The 18,106-nt window shown below is 38.7% G+C and overlaps 1 protein-coding gene across 1 annotated transcript in view; it reads right to left on the bottom strand.

The window, feature by feature from the left end:
• FANCC (FA complementation group C) overlaps positions 1 to 17,882 on the bottom strand; it is a 76,727-nt gene extending 58,845 nt beyond the window's left edge. The window contains exons 1-3 of the mRNA XM_041480747.1: positions 17,854 to 17,882; positions 2,527 to 2,700; positions 901 to 988 (exon numbers count right to left, since the gene is read on the bottom strand). Of these exons, the coding sequence (XP_041336681.1) occupies positions 901 to 988; positions 2,527 to 2,691 (253 nt within the window). The 5' untranslated portion in view covers positions 2,692 to 2,700; positions 17,854 to 17,882. The remainder of the gene's footprint in view (positions 1 to 900; positions 989 to 2,526; positions 2,701 to 17,853) is intronic.
• Positions 17,883 to 18,106: the final 224 nt, after the last annotated feature.

The raw sequence follows: 18,106 nt of genomic DNA, 5'->3' as shown, positions 1-18,106 counted from the left end.
GAGACATCATGTTATTTATTTTTGTTTTATTTCCCACTTTTATTTGTAGTGGTAATAAGAACAAAAGAGTGACAAAAAGTTATTTTAAGGGGCTCACAGGGAAGGCCAGAATCACTTTCTCTGCTTAAATGAGATCCCAAGTAATTTATCAAAATTTTAATGTCTCAGTTCCTGAAAAATGCATCAGGACTGTTGAGACATAGCACAAGGAGTGTCTCCTCCCTCCCAACAGTTTTCCTGTGCCAAATTTATTTTTTCTTCCATATTCTCACCCACACACATACTCACCACCAGTAAGAACATTTCATTTTTCCACATGCCTTTTTCCTATGTTACTACTTTACTGTTTTAAGGTAGATTCTGTGTGCATTTTCACTTGTTAAGGATGGAGAGATGGGGAGAATACATCATAAGGATTCAATAAAAACAAACAAAATCATAATGTAGACTCATTACAAAACACACCTATCAGAAAAGTTATTTCTTCTATCTTAGCATACACATATATTCTGATACACACAGAAAGAAACTTTTGTTGAAAGTAATTTAAAGCACTAGATTTTGAACATATTGAGACTCCAGCAAAATGTAATCAATACAACAAAAAATGAGAATGGAAATCATGATGCATATAAACACTCACAGGGTTTAAAACCTACTGGTTCCAAACAAGATTCTGTAACCATGAAATTAATTAGATCCAAAAGTAAATTTAACATTTCTGAAGCCCATGTATTTTAAATAACATGGATAGCCTCTTCATCTCAAAATTTTACTTCAGTAAAAAAGAATGCTGTGTCTTCATGGAAAAAATCATAGCATATAACAACTCATTTTTTCGTAATTTCTACAAAATGAAGTTTATGGAACTGCTACAGAAATATCTTAACACATTCTTACCATATCCTATAACAAAAGGATTCCAACAGAGCCTTCCTAGGAGCTGTCCAATTAAAGGGAACTTCTGGATTGCTACAGTGGGACCCTGCTAAAATACAAACAAAAAGATAGTAAATATATTGCACAACAAAAGTAGGTTAAGAGAACCATAAATGATACACACTGCTGTAAATTACAATCCCAATTATTATACTGTGAAATGCTCTGAAAGCAAAACACCTGCAAGTATGTAGATTGTCTATAATGTCATCATTCAAGTCAAAACTTAGATAATTTTCTTACCTAATACTTCACTATGTTAGAAAATTTGTTCATTTGCCTCACACCCAGCAAGCAGATCAGTATTAGTAACCAGCAAGTATATGATTTCATTGTAGTAAAAGCCTAATTAACTCACATTTTTTGATCATCATTCTTACAATACACTGTCTCAGTTTCTGAAGAAAACTAGTACATACTGTGGCATAAAATTATCTTTGTTACTTTTGTTTGTGTTTTTTAAATTAACTTCCTTAATAACTAGCCAGTAACAAACTGACATTTAAGTTCTAACCAAATAGAAAGCTGTTTCACTATAGAAGTAATAGACAATGTAGTTTATATACAGTCCTGCGTCATCAGTCTTATTTTTCCATTTTTGTAGCTTTACTATCTAATAAATGAAGGCTTTGAAAAATAGTGATAACGTGCAAGTAGCAGGGATGATAAGCATCTCCTGCTACTACAATAAATTCTTTACATTGTCTCATGTCGGGAGCTAGACCAAGACTTTCTGGCATCATAGTCACGAAGTCCATTTCAGACCATGCCTTGGATTACGTGAAGTAGCAACATTCTCTTTCCCCATTAAGGAAAAAGAAATAGAAATATGGGAAGAAACTCCACTTCCACAAAACCTTTTACTTAAATTTTAACATTTAAAGTCAGTCCAGAAACAAACCTCACTCTGCAGTCAGTCTACAGATAAGAATATTTTAAAAAAAGAACTTCCATAAGAAGCAAGCCTTATGCCATAATGCAGTACTTCTAAGTCTAATTATATTGAATATATACACTGAAAAAGTGTATATTCTCATAAAAACATACTAGCAACTAAACATGAACAACTACTTTTACTCAAGTGAGTTCAGACAATAATTAAATCAACAAATAAAACAGGCAGCAGCTTATGCCAATGATCTGACCATGCCGCTAGAATTCACTATGTATGCCGTAACACTAGGGTTAACGTGACAGCAGACCCTCTTAAGATTTAAAGGATCAGTCACAGTTTTGCATGCTAAGGCCTTCAAATCATCCAATTTATGACCTGACAACCAGAATCAAATTCTTCTTTACTTAAAGTGTTTTTTTAAGAAGCTAGAGCATTGGCTGGGAAACTTCACGTGACATCAACCTATCAAGAAGAAAAAGTCCCTTTCACAATAAATCAGGGAAACAGGAAGCACATTCCTGTTTGCATTACCTGTGACTGTTTCCTCAGTTTGCCCCTCTGATCCAGTAGTATCTTAGTCAACAAGACAAACCTTTTTGCTACTGTTACCTTCTGGTTTTGTCAAAACATGGTGCAGATTGTTTCAGAGGACCTCTTCAAAAGAGGGCACTCTTCCTTCTAAAGTCACTTACCAAATGTTTTATTGTTTCATAAAGCTGATGTAGAAATTCCTGGAGCTGGGGCAAGTGAAGGCACACATCTTTCTGGGATTCCAAAGTAGTGGCTTGACCCCATTCAATAGCTTTATCCAACCAATACTCAAAGTTCAGTTTGGGCACTGTAGTGTCCTGAGCCATTCCACAATCCTGAAAAAAAGATTTTAACTCCACATCAGGCAGCACTGAACACTGGCTTCAAACCAAGAACAAATATACAAAAGCGAAAGATTTCTGCTACCTTTTTGGTGTGCACACTAGAATGGAGTGTAGGGAGCGTCTGTTTACATCTCATAAGGCTGCTAATTTTCAAACCAAGAACAAATATACAAAAGTGGAAGATTTCTGCTACCTTTTTGGTGTGCACACTAGAATGGAGTGTAGGGAGCGTCTGTTTACATCTCATAAGGCTGATAATTTTAGTTGCAATATTAAGAAGTTAAACTAATAACCCCATCATAACAAAGTAGCAAGGGGGGCACAGTAATCAGTAAATTATCTTAGAAAAAATGTAACACCCAGATGTGTTAAGCCTTTTCTTATCCAACTTTGTCATCATCAATATTTCAATTAGAATTTTAGAATAATTTGAGCATGCATTTGTTTCAAATGCTATGCATGATGAAAAACTAAAAATGCCTGTTCCAAGACAAATGAAAGTATTAAAAATAGGCTCAATCAAAACAAAAGGCACTAGAAGGCCTTCAATCATTGTAATTCCTGTATTTGCAATCGATCATTAGATTTATGTGAAAAAAAGAGTATTCTCCTTAATAAAAACTAACAAATTTAATATTTCAGGTCTGTTTCCTCCTGCATACCATACAAGGAAGAAGGGAAAAAAATATAACCATATGCAGCTTTATATATAACCCAGTTCTGAATGGAAGCTGTACCATAAATGATCTACATCCTATGGCACACTTCACTCTAAAAAACTGGTCTTTGCAGGATAAGCACTATCACCAAGCCAGAACATAAAAACCTAACCAAACTGTGCCAGTAAAAGATACCAAAAAACAACATACAATTTTTTCTGCTTTACTATTATATTTTCTTTGACAGAAGGACAGAGAATAGTACAGCAACCTTTAAATCTCTCTGAAAGAAATGTCTCATAGGCTAGAAGACCAAATGAGCACTTGCAGCCTTTCAATCATTGTTCTTTCTGTCAAAACTGTAAAGACAACTGTCAATTAACAGAATGTGGTGGCAATTTTCAGAAATTAATTGCTGCATACTTGGAGACAAATTCAGACACTCATAGATGCCACAGAAATGAATGAATATGTATATTTGCAAGCTATAAACCAAAAAATAAACCAGAACCTCCACAGCAGCCCTGCAAACCAAGCTTGCTTTATACAGCTAACCCTCAGAAACACAGGATTTGTACAGCATGCTGATCTCAGCCAGATAAAAACTTGAGGATAGTTAATAAGCTTGTTTAATTCTATGAGAAATAAATAAATAGATAAATAAATAAATAACTCCTAGTGAATCACAACTATCATTTAAGTTTGGATCCTGTCCAGACAAAAAATAAAAAAAATTTAAAAATATAAAAGGGGAAAAATTAAATTGATGTTAAGCTGTTGGATTGCTAGTGTACAATATTATTTGCCCCAAACTGGTTCAAAGACAAGTAAGCAAAGCCACTGCTCTTGTGTTCTTTACTACACTCCCATTTTTATCTGCCACTGTTGCTGTTGGCAGAGCTTAAGGGATCTGTGCAGTACCAAGATGTTGGTTACTGATCTTGTTACTGATCTTCTCTGAGTATCAAAACACATTATGAGACTCTCCATCACAGCAGCTGGCTGAAGCAACACGGGTCCCAGATGCAATTAGCCATCAAACACTTTTATCACTACAGGGACATAAGAAAGACTTTCAGAACAAGTTGAAGCCAGGAAGTGAACTAACACATGTGGTTAAATTAATGAGCCTATTTGACGTTTCCAAACAAGATCAATCCTACTAAATAACTGAAAAATCAATCCCCATATAAAATGGCTCCTAAAACTTTTAGGAAAGAAGATAAAAAGGAAAAAACAATCAAAAAAAGAGGAAGCACAACAACTCCAGCATTTTGGGGACAATCATGACTTGATTAAGTATTAATTGAGAATCCAAGGAAAGCAAATCAAGAAGGATAATCTAATATACTGAGTACCTGTTTCTACTACTTCAGTATGCAGAATGGCACAGCCATCACTCTTCTTTTTCCAGAAGTCTGAGATCCCAGCTCTCCAATAAGAAAGGTGTTTTGTCTCCCTGGCTATTATAGCTAAATAAACTGGATTGCACTTTTTTTTTTTAAAGCACTGCTACTTATTAAAAACCCCAAAAACAACAGCACACATCATAAGTGAAAGAAAATCTTAGAAGTGTATCTCTCCTCTATACTGCAAGTGTGCATTTTTTACTGTTTCTGATAGCTAACTCCCTTAAAATATCTGAATATTTTGGAGATGAGAATTCTCCCGTCAACAGACTTGCAATAATCACACACAAGACAAAGCAGCTGTATGTTCAGTGCTATTCAAAACCCTCACCTTGTAGCATGAAAGCACAAACGAAGGACCTGGAACAAAAAAACCTCCAGCTATACCAGCTAACCTAGGATTCAGAACATATCCTCAGAAGTATCAGTCCTGGCCGTGATCTTTTTGCATAATTTTCTGATGAAAATGAAACACTGCTCTGTTTCTAAAGCAAGAGTTCAGGAATTTTAGGTGCAGTATAATGCTCAATTCACGGATACATTTATGGGTAAAAAATAGAGGAGTCAGTTTTATGTGCATTTCCAAAGTAGATTAAAGGACAAATATCTGTGTTTTTCTGTGCAATTAATTTTCTGAAACTGCTAAAAATCCTAATATATCAGCAATAAGGAACAAATGATCCCTACGATTAAGAGAAGATGTAATCTTCAGCGCACATTTTGAATAACCATTTAGAGTGACATGTAAAGATCTTTGCACTTTTTAGGGCGGGGGGAAGGAGGAACGGTTGTGCATTTCTGTAAAGCTTTGAACAAGAACTACTCTGGCAGATTCATTGGTAGCAGAATCCCTTACAGCAACTCTAACATAGTCACAGAATCCTCTGAGCTGGAAGGGACCCATAAGGTCCACCACGTCCAACTTTTAAAGGAATGGTCTATGAGGGAATGGAACCCACAACCTCGGCATTGTTAGTACATTACTCCAATCCACTAAGCTCATCTCAGGGTTGAATGTGGATTTTCAAGAATTATAATCACCAACAATGCTTAAAGGCATTGCTGCTCTCTGTTTTGGAACATCACCAATTCACAGTTTTTATAAAATTACTTCAACTGTAGCATGTAGTCCTGAAGAGAACAATTTGATTAATACAGCTTACTCTTGTTTTCACCCCCACATTACTGGAAAATACACAGTAAAGCTACTGTGTATGTATAAATACTGTGAATTTATAAATAACCTGATTAAAAAGCAAACATACCAGAGACACAGATTTAATCTCAAAAGCCATCACAGGATACAGGATATGGTTTATTAGAGAAACAGAAAACTGTTAGGTAATCAAAGGTAACTTAAATGTTCAGGTCCCAGTATCACATTGAACATATTAGAAGAGCTACAGGAATCACAGACAATAAATACTTGATTAGTAATATGACTTACAATACTGACAGATATATTCCTAAAGTCTCTTTCAGACTAATTTAGATTCTTTTCAATTAGAAAGGACTCATTTTAGCTGCCAAAAATGAAAAACTGATTCTTATTTTGACTGCATTCTCCACAACACAGCAAACTCAGAAGTCAGATTTATTGTGAATCATCTTACAGTATCTTTTACTTCCAGAAAGAAGTCTTTAGCCCTCTTCTCTGAGAACCCCCAGGCAAACCCTCTTGGCCTCACACTTTCAAGTACACAGAACCTTGGGGACCACTGGTATGAGGGTACTCATTATACCTTTCAGAAGTTAATGGCAGCACTTCTAACAAGGAATTTTATTCTGTCAAGTGAGCTCTCTGGATAGTATCTGAAACATACTACTTTAGTCACTAAGTTTTGTTACCAGATCTTGAGGCAAAGTCCTCACATCTTGCTTTAGTAAGTTCAAAAAAATTACAATTAAACTTTCATGAATTTATTTCTCTTTAATCTTTTAAATTCAGCTGCTAAATTTAAATAAAGCCTTTTAAGTAGAAGGATCTTTGAGGTACTATTAAGGTACAATATTTCCTTATGTCACAGTGTTCCAAATAAACATGACTAAAACTTGTATTCAAGGTATAAAGCTCCCACTTTGCCTTGAATCAATGATAAGTAGTTCCATGCTCCAAATGAACATTTTACTTTCCACTCCTCCTCCTCTTCCTTGTCCTCTCTTATAAACTACCTACGAGCAATCTCAGCTTATGAAGAAAAGCACAAAATAAGAAAACAGTTAAAAATACTCTTATGATGTCAGGGCCCAAGGGCCCCAAGCACAAAAGGTCACCATTAAGATAACAAAACATATGGATATAAACTCCAAATTCCAAACTATTTTAAGGGGCTTTCATACTTACAAAAGCAGTAGGACAGTCCTTTTGTGCATATTTATTACTCTAATATATATTAGGAGATAATATTACCAGTTAGGAGCACTTCAGTAATTATATAATCAAAAGATACCACCATTTTGACTCCTTAATCACCTTTAACTTGATTGTGATACAGCATGGTTGATACAGTAATATAACAAAAGAGTATTAATTTTTTCAGTGTGTCAAAGATTATTATAATCAAGTCACAAATTTACTACCTAATGGATATTCTGAGTTTATGCAAAGAGGAAAAAAAAAAGTAGCAATTATCCTGAACATTGTTACTATTTTCTCATTTATTACTTCTCTACATAAAATATCTATTTCTTTACCTTGTTCTCAAGTATATTTTTCATCTTCACCTTGACAAGTCTCCTTCTGCTTGCCAAGAATAGAAGAAAATTCAATATATACTTAGATAGGAAGTAAGAGCAAACATAATTTAAATCTGTTACCAGCCTCCCCCAAAAAAATTTTTTAAATAGTTTATTAGAAAAAAAAAACATTTTTTTAGAAACTTCAGAAAGGCCCAGGAGTAGTAAAGACTATGTGAAAATTAAAAACTATTATTAATTTCAATTATGAAAATTAAAAATTATTACTATAAATTTATTTATTCCCGTCATCTTATTTTCCAGTATAACTCGTTGATATATTAGCTTCACAGGCTGCTTTAGAGGTTGGTATTAAGTCTAATCTACACACAATGGCAGTCCAGCAGTCAAGAATAATTGAGAGAATAACTTCCATCTTCATTTTAGACTGGTGTGCTTACAAGCAGTGTTGATTAGTGTTCATTTTTTATTTAGTAACTTTTCACATAAAACCAAGTTCACCTATTTCTCTTTGTGCCTACATCCACAGATATTTTAGAGCAAGAAAAAACAACTGTTATAGAAAACTGCCTGTCTAAATGCGCACTTTTCAAATTAAAACAAATTGCATGCTACTATATCTTCCCCTGGAAATAAAATCAAAGGACGCAGTTTTGCCAAAACAAAGAAATCAATATTGACTAAGCAACCTGTGAAATCTGGCAACTAAACAGCTGTCAACCTGGTGGCTAACATTATTATTCAATGTTTAGACTAAAAATTCTCCAGGAGAAAGTAATTAACTCTTCTATTTTACTGCTCTATATTACTGCTCTATATATTTCTTCTATTTACTCTGATAATTGGTAATTTAACAGAGTTGCCTTCTGAATTACATTATCAGGTCTCACAGGAAAAAGAGCTCAGTTTTCATCTAAGCAACTGTGGTCCCCAGCAGGGCTAATTTTGTGGACAGTATATGTATTAACCCTCTTGCACAGGTTTCATCTGCGTATCACTGCAAACTGCAGAATTATATTTCCAGTTTCATTCTGTTACTCTACAGGTCTAGAGAAGACCTGATGCCCTGAGGAAGCACGTTTTGCTGGGATTCATGCAAGATCTCCCTTTCTCAGATACTCTGAAAAATTACATCTCCCTCTCCCTGCAAAAGGACTGTATGATCACAATAAAGCTTTCCTCTACCAGAGGGTGGCTGGGCACTGACCAGGATCCCCAGGGAAGTGGTGACAGCACCAGCCTGGCAGAGTTCAAGAGCACCTGGACAATGCTCTCAGCACATGGTGTGACTCTTGGGGTGTCCTGTGCAGGGCTAGGAGCTGGACTCGATGATCTTTGTGGATCCCTTCCAATTCAGTATGTCCTGTGATTTCCATTAATCAGGCTTCATGAAAAATATCATTTATTTGCCTCACACAAAAACTGATTTTAAAACTTCTGGTTTCAATAGCTCATCCTGTAGCAGCAGATCTTTCCTCTAACCTACCCCATTTCAAGAGGCTTGAAAACAAAGAATAAAACCCTATTTAATGGGAAAAGCATAAATAATATCTCAGCATATCATCTAACTCTTATCTTATGCCCACAGGAACAGTAAAAGCAGGAGTGATATCACTGAATTTTACATATGTTATTTGTTACCTTTCCGTAATGAATCTTAACAGGGCAAGAAGGCAATCAACTATACTTTCAAACACAAAAATACATAAGTATCACATAATGGATTTTTAGGAACCAACTAAATAAAAAATCTGATCACAGTCCATTGTAAGTCACTCTTGCAAGGAACACTCCAAAGAAGTTACTAATACTCCATCACCACTAGTACTTTTTTTCCTTTTTAAGTTAAATTTCAGAGGAGAAAACAGGCAATAAAGTAAGTTACCTTTACATCACTGGCAGAAGACTCCGCACTTCAGCAAAGTACCAAAACATACAACGTCCTAGTTTAAAAGAATTTCAACGTCAGCAGAGCCAGAACAAAATCCAGCAAGACATACATAAAGCTATCTGTAGCAGAGCACAGGGAATCAGATGGATGCACAAAACTGAAATTTGTTTCAAGGCAATTGGGCAAATTCCAGATTTGACCAGCGCACACTGCTGTTAAGCAGATCAACGTGACCTTCCAGAACAAAACCCAGACTTGAAAGAAACAGGGGGCTGCTACCTCGCCCCTTAATTCCTCGCTTGCTTTTCCATATATGGAGTGCTTTCCTCTTATCAGTGATCCACCACAGAGGTAACTACAATGCACCTCAAAATACAGCAGAAGCTAAAATTTACATCCTGAAAATGTGTGACATGGTGAACAGAAGCACAGTCAAGCACACACCTTCACCATTTTCTAGAAATGAAGGGATGGAAGGGGGTGTGAAGCACATCTCCTTTCAATATATTTCCTCAGTAAGGTTTATGTATTTTGTCTTGCAATCTACATAGTACACCTTACAAGACTACTTGGTAACACTCAGGTCACTGGAATGTAGCAATCTCTCCTAGTGCTTGAGGAATTAAGTTTTTGGTGGGATATCTCTATTGAAAATTAATGTTCAAATATTCTTGGATTTAGTTTGTTGGACAGGGCCTATTCCTCCAGTCCAGCTAATTTTCAGCTCACTTCTGTGACAACAATGTAAATAAAGATGACACATGGGAAACTGCAGCTAAAACAACTATGCAAAGAATAAAGGCAACTCTGGAAAGAGACACTGATTGAGCCTCCAAACTACAGAAAGCAGAACTGTCTCTGGTATCTGCCAACATAAAAATATTTTTACAGCACTTTGCTGAAAGTCCAATTATTGCTAACACCACTTTAGATTCACTAACAGTTACAGGGACATCACATAACAATTGTCTATAGGTCTTTGATAACAGCAGTCTAAACGCCACATAAGGTAGATCTTATTTTGCAGGTTACAAGAAAAGGGATGAAATGCTGGTTGTGGCAAAATTTCTGTTAGTCTCAATGAAGCCTAAGTTTCACATTAAGCTTTCATGGCAGTGAGAAGCCCATCCACATAAGATCTTACCACGTAACTACATTAGAAAAATTAGGCCTTTTAGCAATAATGGTAAATTCTTGTTAGATTAAATCTATTGTTTGTACCCACTCTCCTATACCAAATCTGCCAGCTAATGCATCACTCCCTATCTTGTAGATTACCTGATAAAATACAGTTATCTGCGTTATCTGACTACAGTTTTCATTACCCAGTTCTAGCAAATATGCTCTCACAAAGCTTCAAGTAAGCCAAAGGAAAGTGAATGAATTATAGTTACTTACACAATGAGCAATTTTCTTAGCAAATATAAATTCTACTTTTTCACTTAAAACTTCTACATGTGGTTACCCCTCTCTCCCATAGCTTAAAACCAATATTAGAGATTTTATACTGTCATTTCAGACATGGGAAAGATTTTCTTCCACTTCTTCTCTACAGAATAACACTTCAGGAAAAAAATTTTCTGGGGGGTGCTGGTCGGCAGCAGCTCAGGGTGAGCCAGCAGTGCGTGCCCGGGCAGCCAGGAGGGCAAACCCATCCCGGGGCGCATCAGACACAGCATCACCAGCTGTGATTGGGATCATCCTGCTGCATTCAGCCCTGGTGCGGCCTCACCCTGAGCCCTGTGTGCAGTGCTGGGCCCCACACTCTGAGAAGGGTGGGCAGGTCCTGGAATGGCCCAGAGGAGGACAGCAGAGCTGGTGGAAGGGCTGGAAGGCACATCCTGTGAGGAGCGGCTGAGGGCTCTGGGTTTGTCTGCTTTGGAGAGAAGGAGGCTCAGGGGTGACCTCATTGCTCTGTACAGCTCCCTGGGGAGCAGACCTGGAGAAGGTCTATTCCCAGGATTTCCTGGAATCCAGTAACAGGATATGTGTGAATGGTTCAAGCTTTATCACGGGATGTTCAGACTGGACACTGGGAAACCTTTCTTTACCAGGAGGAGAGTGGTCAAACACTGGAAGAGGTTTCCTACAGATGTGGTTTTTGCTCCATATCTGTCAAGTGCCTTAAAAAGAGGCACTTGGACAATGCATTTAATATCAAAGTTAACATTTGTTCAGCTGTGAATTGGTCAGGCAATTTGACTAAATGATTTTTGTGCCAAAAAAATAGTCCATTCTGTTCTATTCTGGTCTGAACATGAACCAAACCAATCACCCAAATTTCCCTCATCACAGAACCTCCTCCTCTTCTATCAACTTGTATTTGTATACTGCTTGAGTGGAATACAGTTCCTCTGGGGAAAGGGAAAAAAAAAAAAAACCAAAAAACACAACAACACAAAACCCAACAAACCACAAACCAACCTAGGTTAAGATTAATTCAAAGTTTCACCATGGAATAAGCAGCATTTTGTGTCAATTACATACTATGAGCTATCAGTGATGGGGATGTGGCATATACACCAATCCTTGGCACTTTCTTTTTCATAAATTTAAGTTCTGCAATTAACAGATATATTATAAAGTCATTCCTTCATGTCCAAGCATGAACAGAAGCACATACATTAAACTGTACATAGCAAGTCTCATCAGAGGAGACACTTATAACCTGTAATATAGTAGGAAATGTGTATTCCTTTGTACTAGTGTATCAAGCAATAGCAATTACTTCCACCTGTATGTACTAAAATTACAAGGAGGCAAGGGGAAAATCTAAAAAAGTTCCTGCCAGAACATAATCTTCCTCCAGCTAAGCTGTGGGGGTTGGGAGGGAATGCAACAGGGACACAACCTGTTTACATGCAGAGAAAAATGACTACTCACCTTTCTTCCTTCACTTAAGTAATGAATGAACACTAAGGGGCCTCATATTTCCAATAATGCTTATTTAATTGTCATGCAACTGCTAAATTCAAGCAGCTGCCCCTGGCTTACACAGGTATTCGAAAAGAAGATGTATGTTCCAAACTCTTTATCTCAAGTATGTGAACATAAGGTAAAACACTGACTGTGCAATTAATATCCAGAGCTACTCATACAGTTGGGTTCTAATTCTTATACTAAGAATTTTTATAAGAACCTCTAATATTTAGTAATGAAACACATACCTTCCATTGAAATCCCACAGTTCTACGGAGTTAAAGCATTTCTGCGTAAGCATAACGAAAGAGAGGAACAGAAAACAATTTCTTCAAAGTCACTGAGGAAGCATATGACAAAAAGAGATGAAACACACAAATCTCATATACTTTAGTCTATTAGGAAACACTGTTTTTCAAGGCTTTTCTCAAAGATAATCTATTATTCACCTTAAGCTCCTCAAGCATGACATGACAATTTACACAATGATGGTCAATATTCCACCAAAAAGAAAATGACCACACAAGAATCCCAAAAAAGTATCTTCTTTTCAGTTTATATTACACTTACTTACTTTATATGAACTCTAATCACAGCTTAATAAGTGTAAGTACAAAAATCTGTGATAAGTGTTCAGAGAGTCCACAGTAAAAGCAAGCCTGCAAACGAAAGAAAGCACTTCTCTGGCATAAAAGAAAAGAGTCTCACACTTTTCCCCCTCCTCTCTCTCTGACTACTCACACTCAGAAATAGCCACAAAATAAAATCTTCAAAATGAAGATGTATTTATGACACTAAGTACATCTGACAGAAGAAGAAAAATGTATTCTTCAGAAGAATAAAAATAACTTAAAGACATTCCCATCAACATTTACATGTTTTTGTTGTACATTATCTTAACACACTCCCACAAATACTTGTCGCTGGAGTCCATTGACAAGGTTTCATGCTATTCACAGGCATTAAATCAGGCCATTCATTCTTTGCAAACAAGAAGAGATAAGTTTCCTCAGAAACATTCAGAGGAAAGACTTTTGGTCATTCACTCAGTCAAACTCATACAGCAGCAACAATTAGCTATGTGGCCATTTAGACTGAAGGCAGGGAACTGACATTCAAATTGATGAGACAATGATTTGTGGAATTTTCAGTCAATTATTCCTGCATATTTTATGAGCATTTACTTTTTAATGTGCTACAGACGATCCTCCGACTTGTCAATAATGCCTGTCACATTCGTTCACGAAAATCTCACAATTTTGCCCCTGGCATGAAATTAAAAGCTGTACTTTTCTCTTATGGGAAGAAAGCTTCTTATGAATGTGGTCAGTTGATGATAAATGAGAACTTCCAATGCACAGCATAGAAAAAAAAATACTAACTAGTGGTATGTCTCCTGGCCTCTTCTACTTGGACACTCATTTATGCCAATTTAGTTGATACCTTATTAAAGGCCTATCTGGAATACTTCAATACTGTCACATAGTTAATCAATATTTATAAAAAAAACATGTCAAATGAATCTACTAATAGGGAGGAATGACAACACTACAATTTGGCTTCAGGAATCAGAAGTCTAAGAATTCAATTCTCACTTCTGACGTATTACACTAAAGAAATTAAAGTTAGTTAAGTAAGGCTCATTCTGCTTCACCTCTGCAGAAGCTTGATTAGTTCTACTCTGATTTTAAAGAATAGGATATTTACTTATATACTTGTTTACTTTAAAAAAAAAACAACAACAAAAAAACCCCAAACTAAAACCAAATACCTGGTAACATCAGATTTATTCCATTTACAATTTTTTAAAAAATCTATTATGCTCAAAGATTTACAAAGTTCCTTTTGCTGCAGTAGCCTTGTGGGTTTTATTTTGCAAGATTACCATAAATGATGCTGCGCAGATTAGACTTGAGCAAGTAATGTGTCTTTAGACTGTGTCCAGTAATATCTGTACAATTCATCACTAGTAAAATTATGAAACTATAGCTCACAGTATTGCTTAGAAATATAATTTCGATTGGAAGTTAAAAATGCATGGAGAAGTACTATGTCACAACCCTGCAACCATATGCAAGGCTGACAGTTAAAAAACTAACAGAAACCTCTCACAAACAGCAAGGGAAAGACCTTGTGACATTAATCTGACATTAGTCTGCCCTTTATTATTACACAGAGTAAAAGCATTCTTGAACAAATTTTAAAGACACTGTAATCAAAGCTTCCAAAATTCAGAAGAGTAAATTGTGATTGTTAATACAAATAAAATAATATAATCTAGATATCACATTAATTTATTACTTATGTTTACTGGGTTTATGGTTAATATAATACTAATAAAGAGTATTTTGCACCCCTATAATATTCAACATACTGTACATTCCTGTCACTTAGAAAGTGGACTAACTGCACAATCCTAAAGTGTTCTTGGGAGCTGGTGGTATGTGCCACCAAGTCTCAAACACAAAGAATTTTCTAATTCCCAAAGCTGCATGAAAGGAGTTACAGATTTTTAATGAGTATTATTACCATTGTCTTCATTTTAATAACATTAACAATTACAGCAATTTATTATAGCATTAACTGAAAAACATTGTCTGGGAATACCCTTCTTGGTGAAAGTTGAATCGTTTAAGATTTGATTTTTGAGAGCTGTTCTACCACTTATACATGTAGCAAGATCTTCACAATCAGACATACTTTTGTGCATTGTTTAGGTACGTTGGCACAAAATATGCTGTATTCATTAAACAGAATTTTTAAAAAATCATCTGATAAAGACTGAAAATTTTTACTTGGGAATGATCTCATGCAATATATACATCTTCCTGTAAATGCCAAGAATTATTCCACAAACATCAAAGAATTCTAACACTGAGTTCCTGTTTCAAGAAAAACTTGTTTCATCTATCTCTGTCACCCTTCTCAAGATCCTCCACCCAAATGTCTTTTGGAAGACATCTCTGCCAAAAGCAGCACCTTCACAACTGTAGGGCAGTATACTGAAACATATGTCTTAGGGAAAAAGAAATTATAGTTTAAAAGTACACTGAGCACCCAAGGCTGTCCCACTGATGGAACACCTGTGTCCAGTGCCTTCAAAGGGGTATCATTTGTTGCTTCAACTCCTCATAACATCACCCCAACTCCACCAGTGTCCCTTAAGACACTTTCACCCATGGTATTCTGTGGTTAATTTCAGGGGCACTCACTCCGCTGGTCCATATGCATGTGCTGACCAGATGGAACCGCAGAATCCCACAATGTTAAGGAGGCGGAATGGACGCTACAGATCATCCAGTCCCACCCCTCCCTGTCACAGGCAGAGACATCGCCCACTACACCAGGTTGCTCAAGGACTTACGCAGCCTGGCCTAGAACGCTGCCAGGGATGGGGCACCCAGAACCTCCCTGGGCAGCCTTTTCCAGTGTCTCACCACCCTCACAGGAAAGAATTTCTTCCTAGTACACAAGCCAAAGTTCCCCTCTTTCCGTTTGAACCCATTGCCCCTTGCCTTATCACTACAGTTCCTAATGAAGAATCCCTCTCCAGCTTCCCTGTAGGCCTTCTTCAGATACTGGAAGATGGCTATGAGCTCCCAACACAGCTTTCTGTTCTTCAAGCTGAACAGTCCCAAATTTCTTTGCCTGTCTTTGTAAGGGCGGTTATCCAGTCCTGGAGGACTCCTAGCCAACAACATGGGGAACAGGAGTCTTTCTCTTTGACCTTCCCTTCAAATGTTAGAATATATATATATATATAAAATAGAATCACCATAAAACCTTTATCCTGCTTTCAAACTTGGTTAAAATTACCATGTTCAATCCTTAATAGCCAAAGAATCACACACATCTCACTTCCTGAGAATACAAAGACAAAAAGCACAGAAGTTATTCCCAAAACTGGATCCATGCTTGTAAGCGAGAAGATAACCTCCGGGATGTGTTTCCGACCCGGGTTTTCCCAGTGCCACGCTCCCGGGAGTCAGGCCCCGGCGGAGGGGCCCAGCCCCGCAGCGCCACCGCCGCCCAGGAGGCGGCAGCAGTGAGCACGGGCCCCGCCGCGCCGAACGCGCCCGAGGCTCTCCCGGCAGCGCCGAACCCAACAGGCTTCCATGGATTTGGGAGCGCCTCGCCCTGGGCCTTCCGCAGCGTCTCCACCCCTGCTTCAAATAGGGTGATCAATTCTTACGACACAACTTTTCAGTCTTGAGCTAAGAAGGCGAAATGAGCATAAACCCAAATAATGGAGCAAGTAACGCATGTAACTCAGAACATAAACTGAATTAATTTATTGGGCGCAGACAATAAAGCTTTCTTTTCACAAAAGAGATGGGGGACAGCTTCAGATCCTTTAATTACATATCAGAAAAAAATCCCAAATTCTGAAGGTTCTCCTAGTTTTCAAAAGCCCATCACTAGGTTGTTATATCATAGTACTTTTACCTGAAGGATTCTTCACTCTGAGGGAGAGAGCATTATGCCATTTCAGTTGTTTTAGTTATCCTCCCACATGAAAAATGGTCATTCAGAAAATTTTTGAGAGGAGTGGAAATTTAATTACCTACATTTGTGAACCAAACCCAAAACTTAAAATGTCAACTTCTCCTAGCACTTATGGGACATCTGTCTTCCCTAATCTTTAGTTTAAATAAAAGGCCAGCTACATTTTCTGACAGTATTTCCTAAAAGCCTGCTCTAGTGGAGTTCCTCCACCACAGCAGATGTCTGCGTCAGATTGCACAGGACAAAGGCCGCCAAAGTCTGCTGAATCAGAAACAAACCCCCTCCCTCTACCAACCATTTAGGAAGGTAGCCGCATATTACTGTTGCACCGGTCTTGCGCATATATCACAAAATGACCTTTTGTCACTCTGTTTCCTCCCAAGGAGGGGGAATAGCAAGACGCAGACAGCACAGATGTTGATGTCTCTCTTTGCACATGTTTCCAGAACCAGACAGTACCCACACGGGGAGTACAAGAAGGCTGGACATGGATTTTTTACAGGGGCATGAAGTGACAGGACAAAGGGGAATGGCCTTAGACAAAGTTTAGCTAAATGTTAGGAAGAAACTTTTCACCCAGAGGGTGGTGAGGCACTGGCACAGGCTGCCCAGAGAAAGCGGGGATGCCTCATCCCTGGGAGGGCTGAAGGCCAGGCTGGCCGGGCACGCTGGCACGGACAACACACCGACCGCAGGAGCGAGGCACGCACAGCGCTCGGCACGCAGCGCAGGCCCGGCCCCACCGCCACGGCCACCTTCCCCTGCCGACCTCAAAGCCTCAGGGAGGGCCTGCCCGACGCCTCGCTGCCCATGTCATCCCTTCCCCGGCGGGCTCGTCCCCGCCAGCTCCCGCGGAGGGTGGAAGGGGAGGCCGGCGGACGATCCGCACTAGCGCATCCCCTTCCCGCCACGACAGCCCCCGGCCCGCGACCACCGCGGCGCAGACAGCGGGGGCAGGACGGGCGAGAAGCCGCCGCTCCCTTCAGCGGCTGGGCAGGTCTCGCCGGAGCTCCCCGCGCCCGCTCCGCTCCGTCCCGCCCCTCCCTCCCTCCCCGCCGCTTACCGCGCCCGCCGCCCCGCACCATTGGAGTTTTCGCGCGCGCTGCCCCGCCGCCCCGGGCCGCGCCTGCGCCGAGGGGCGGGGCGGGGCCGCCGGTCCCCTGGTGCCCCGGGGCAGCGCGCGTCTGCGGGTTTGGGCTGGGGTTTTGGAGGAGGCTCTTAGAGGGTCGCTGGCAGTGGAACTGGCCTCCCGGTACTAACCCTGTCTGAGTTAAAGAATTGTTTGGATAAGGCTCTTAAGCACATGGTTTTACTCT

Source organism: Pyrgilauda ruficollis, unplaced genomic scaffold, assembly GCF_017590135.1.
Source record: "Pyrgilauda ruficollis isolate IOZ18807 unplaced genomic scaffold, ASM1759013v1 scaffold53, whole genome shotgun sequence".
Classification (NCBI taxonomy): Eukaryota; Metazoa; Chordata; class Aves; order Passeriformes; family Passeridae; genus Pyrgilauda; species Pyrgilauda ruficollis.
Note: the sequence above shows the minus strand (reverse complement) of the source record. Positions and strands in the feature narration are given on the sequence as shown.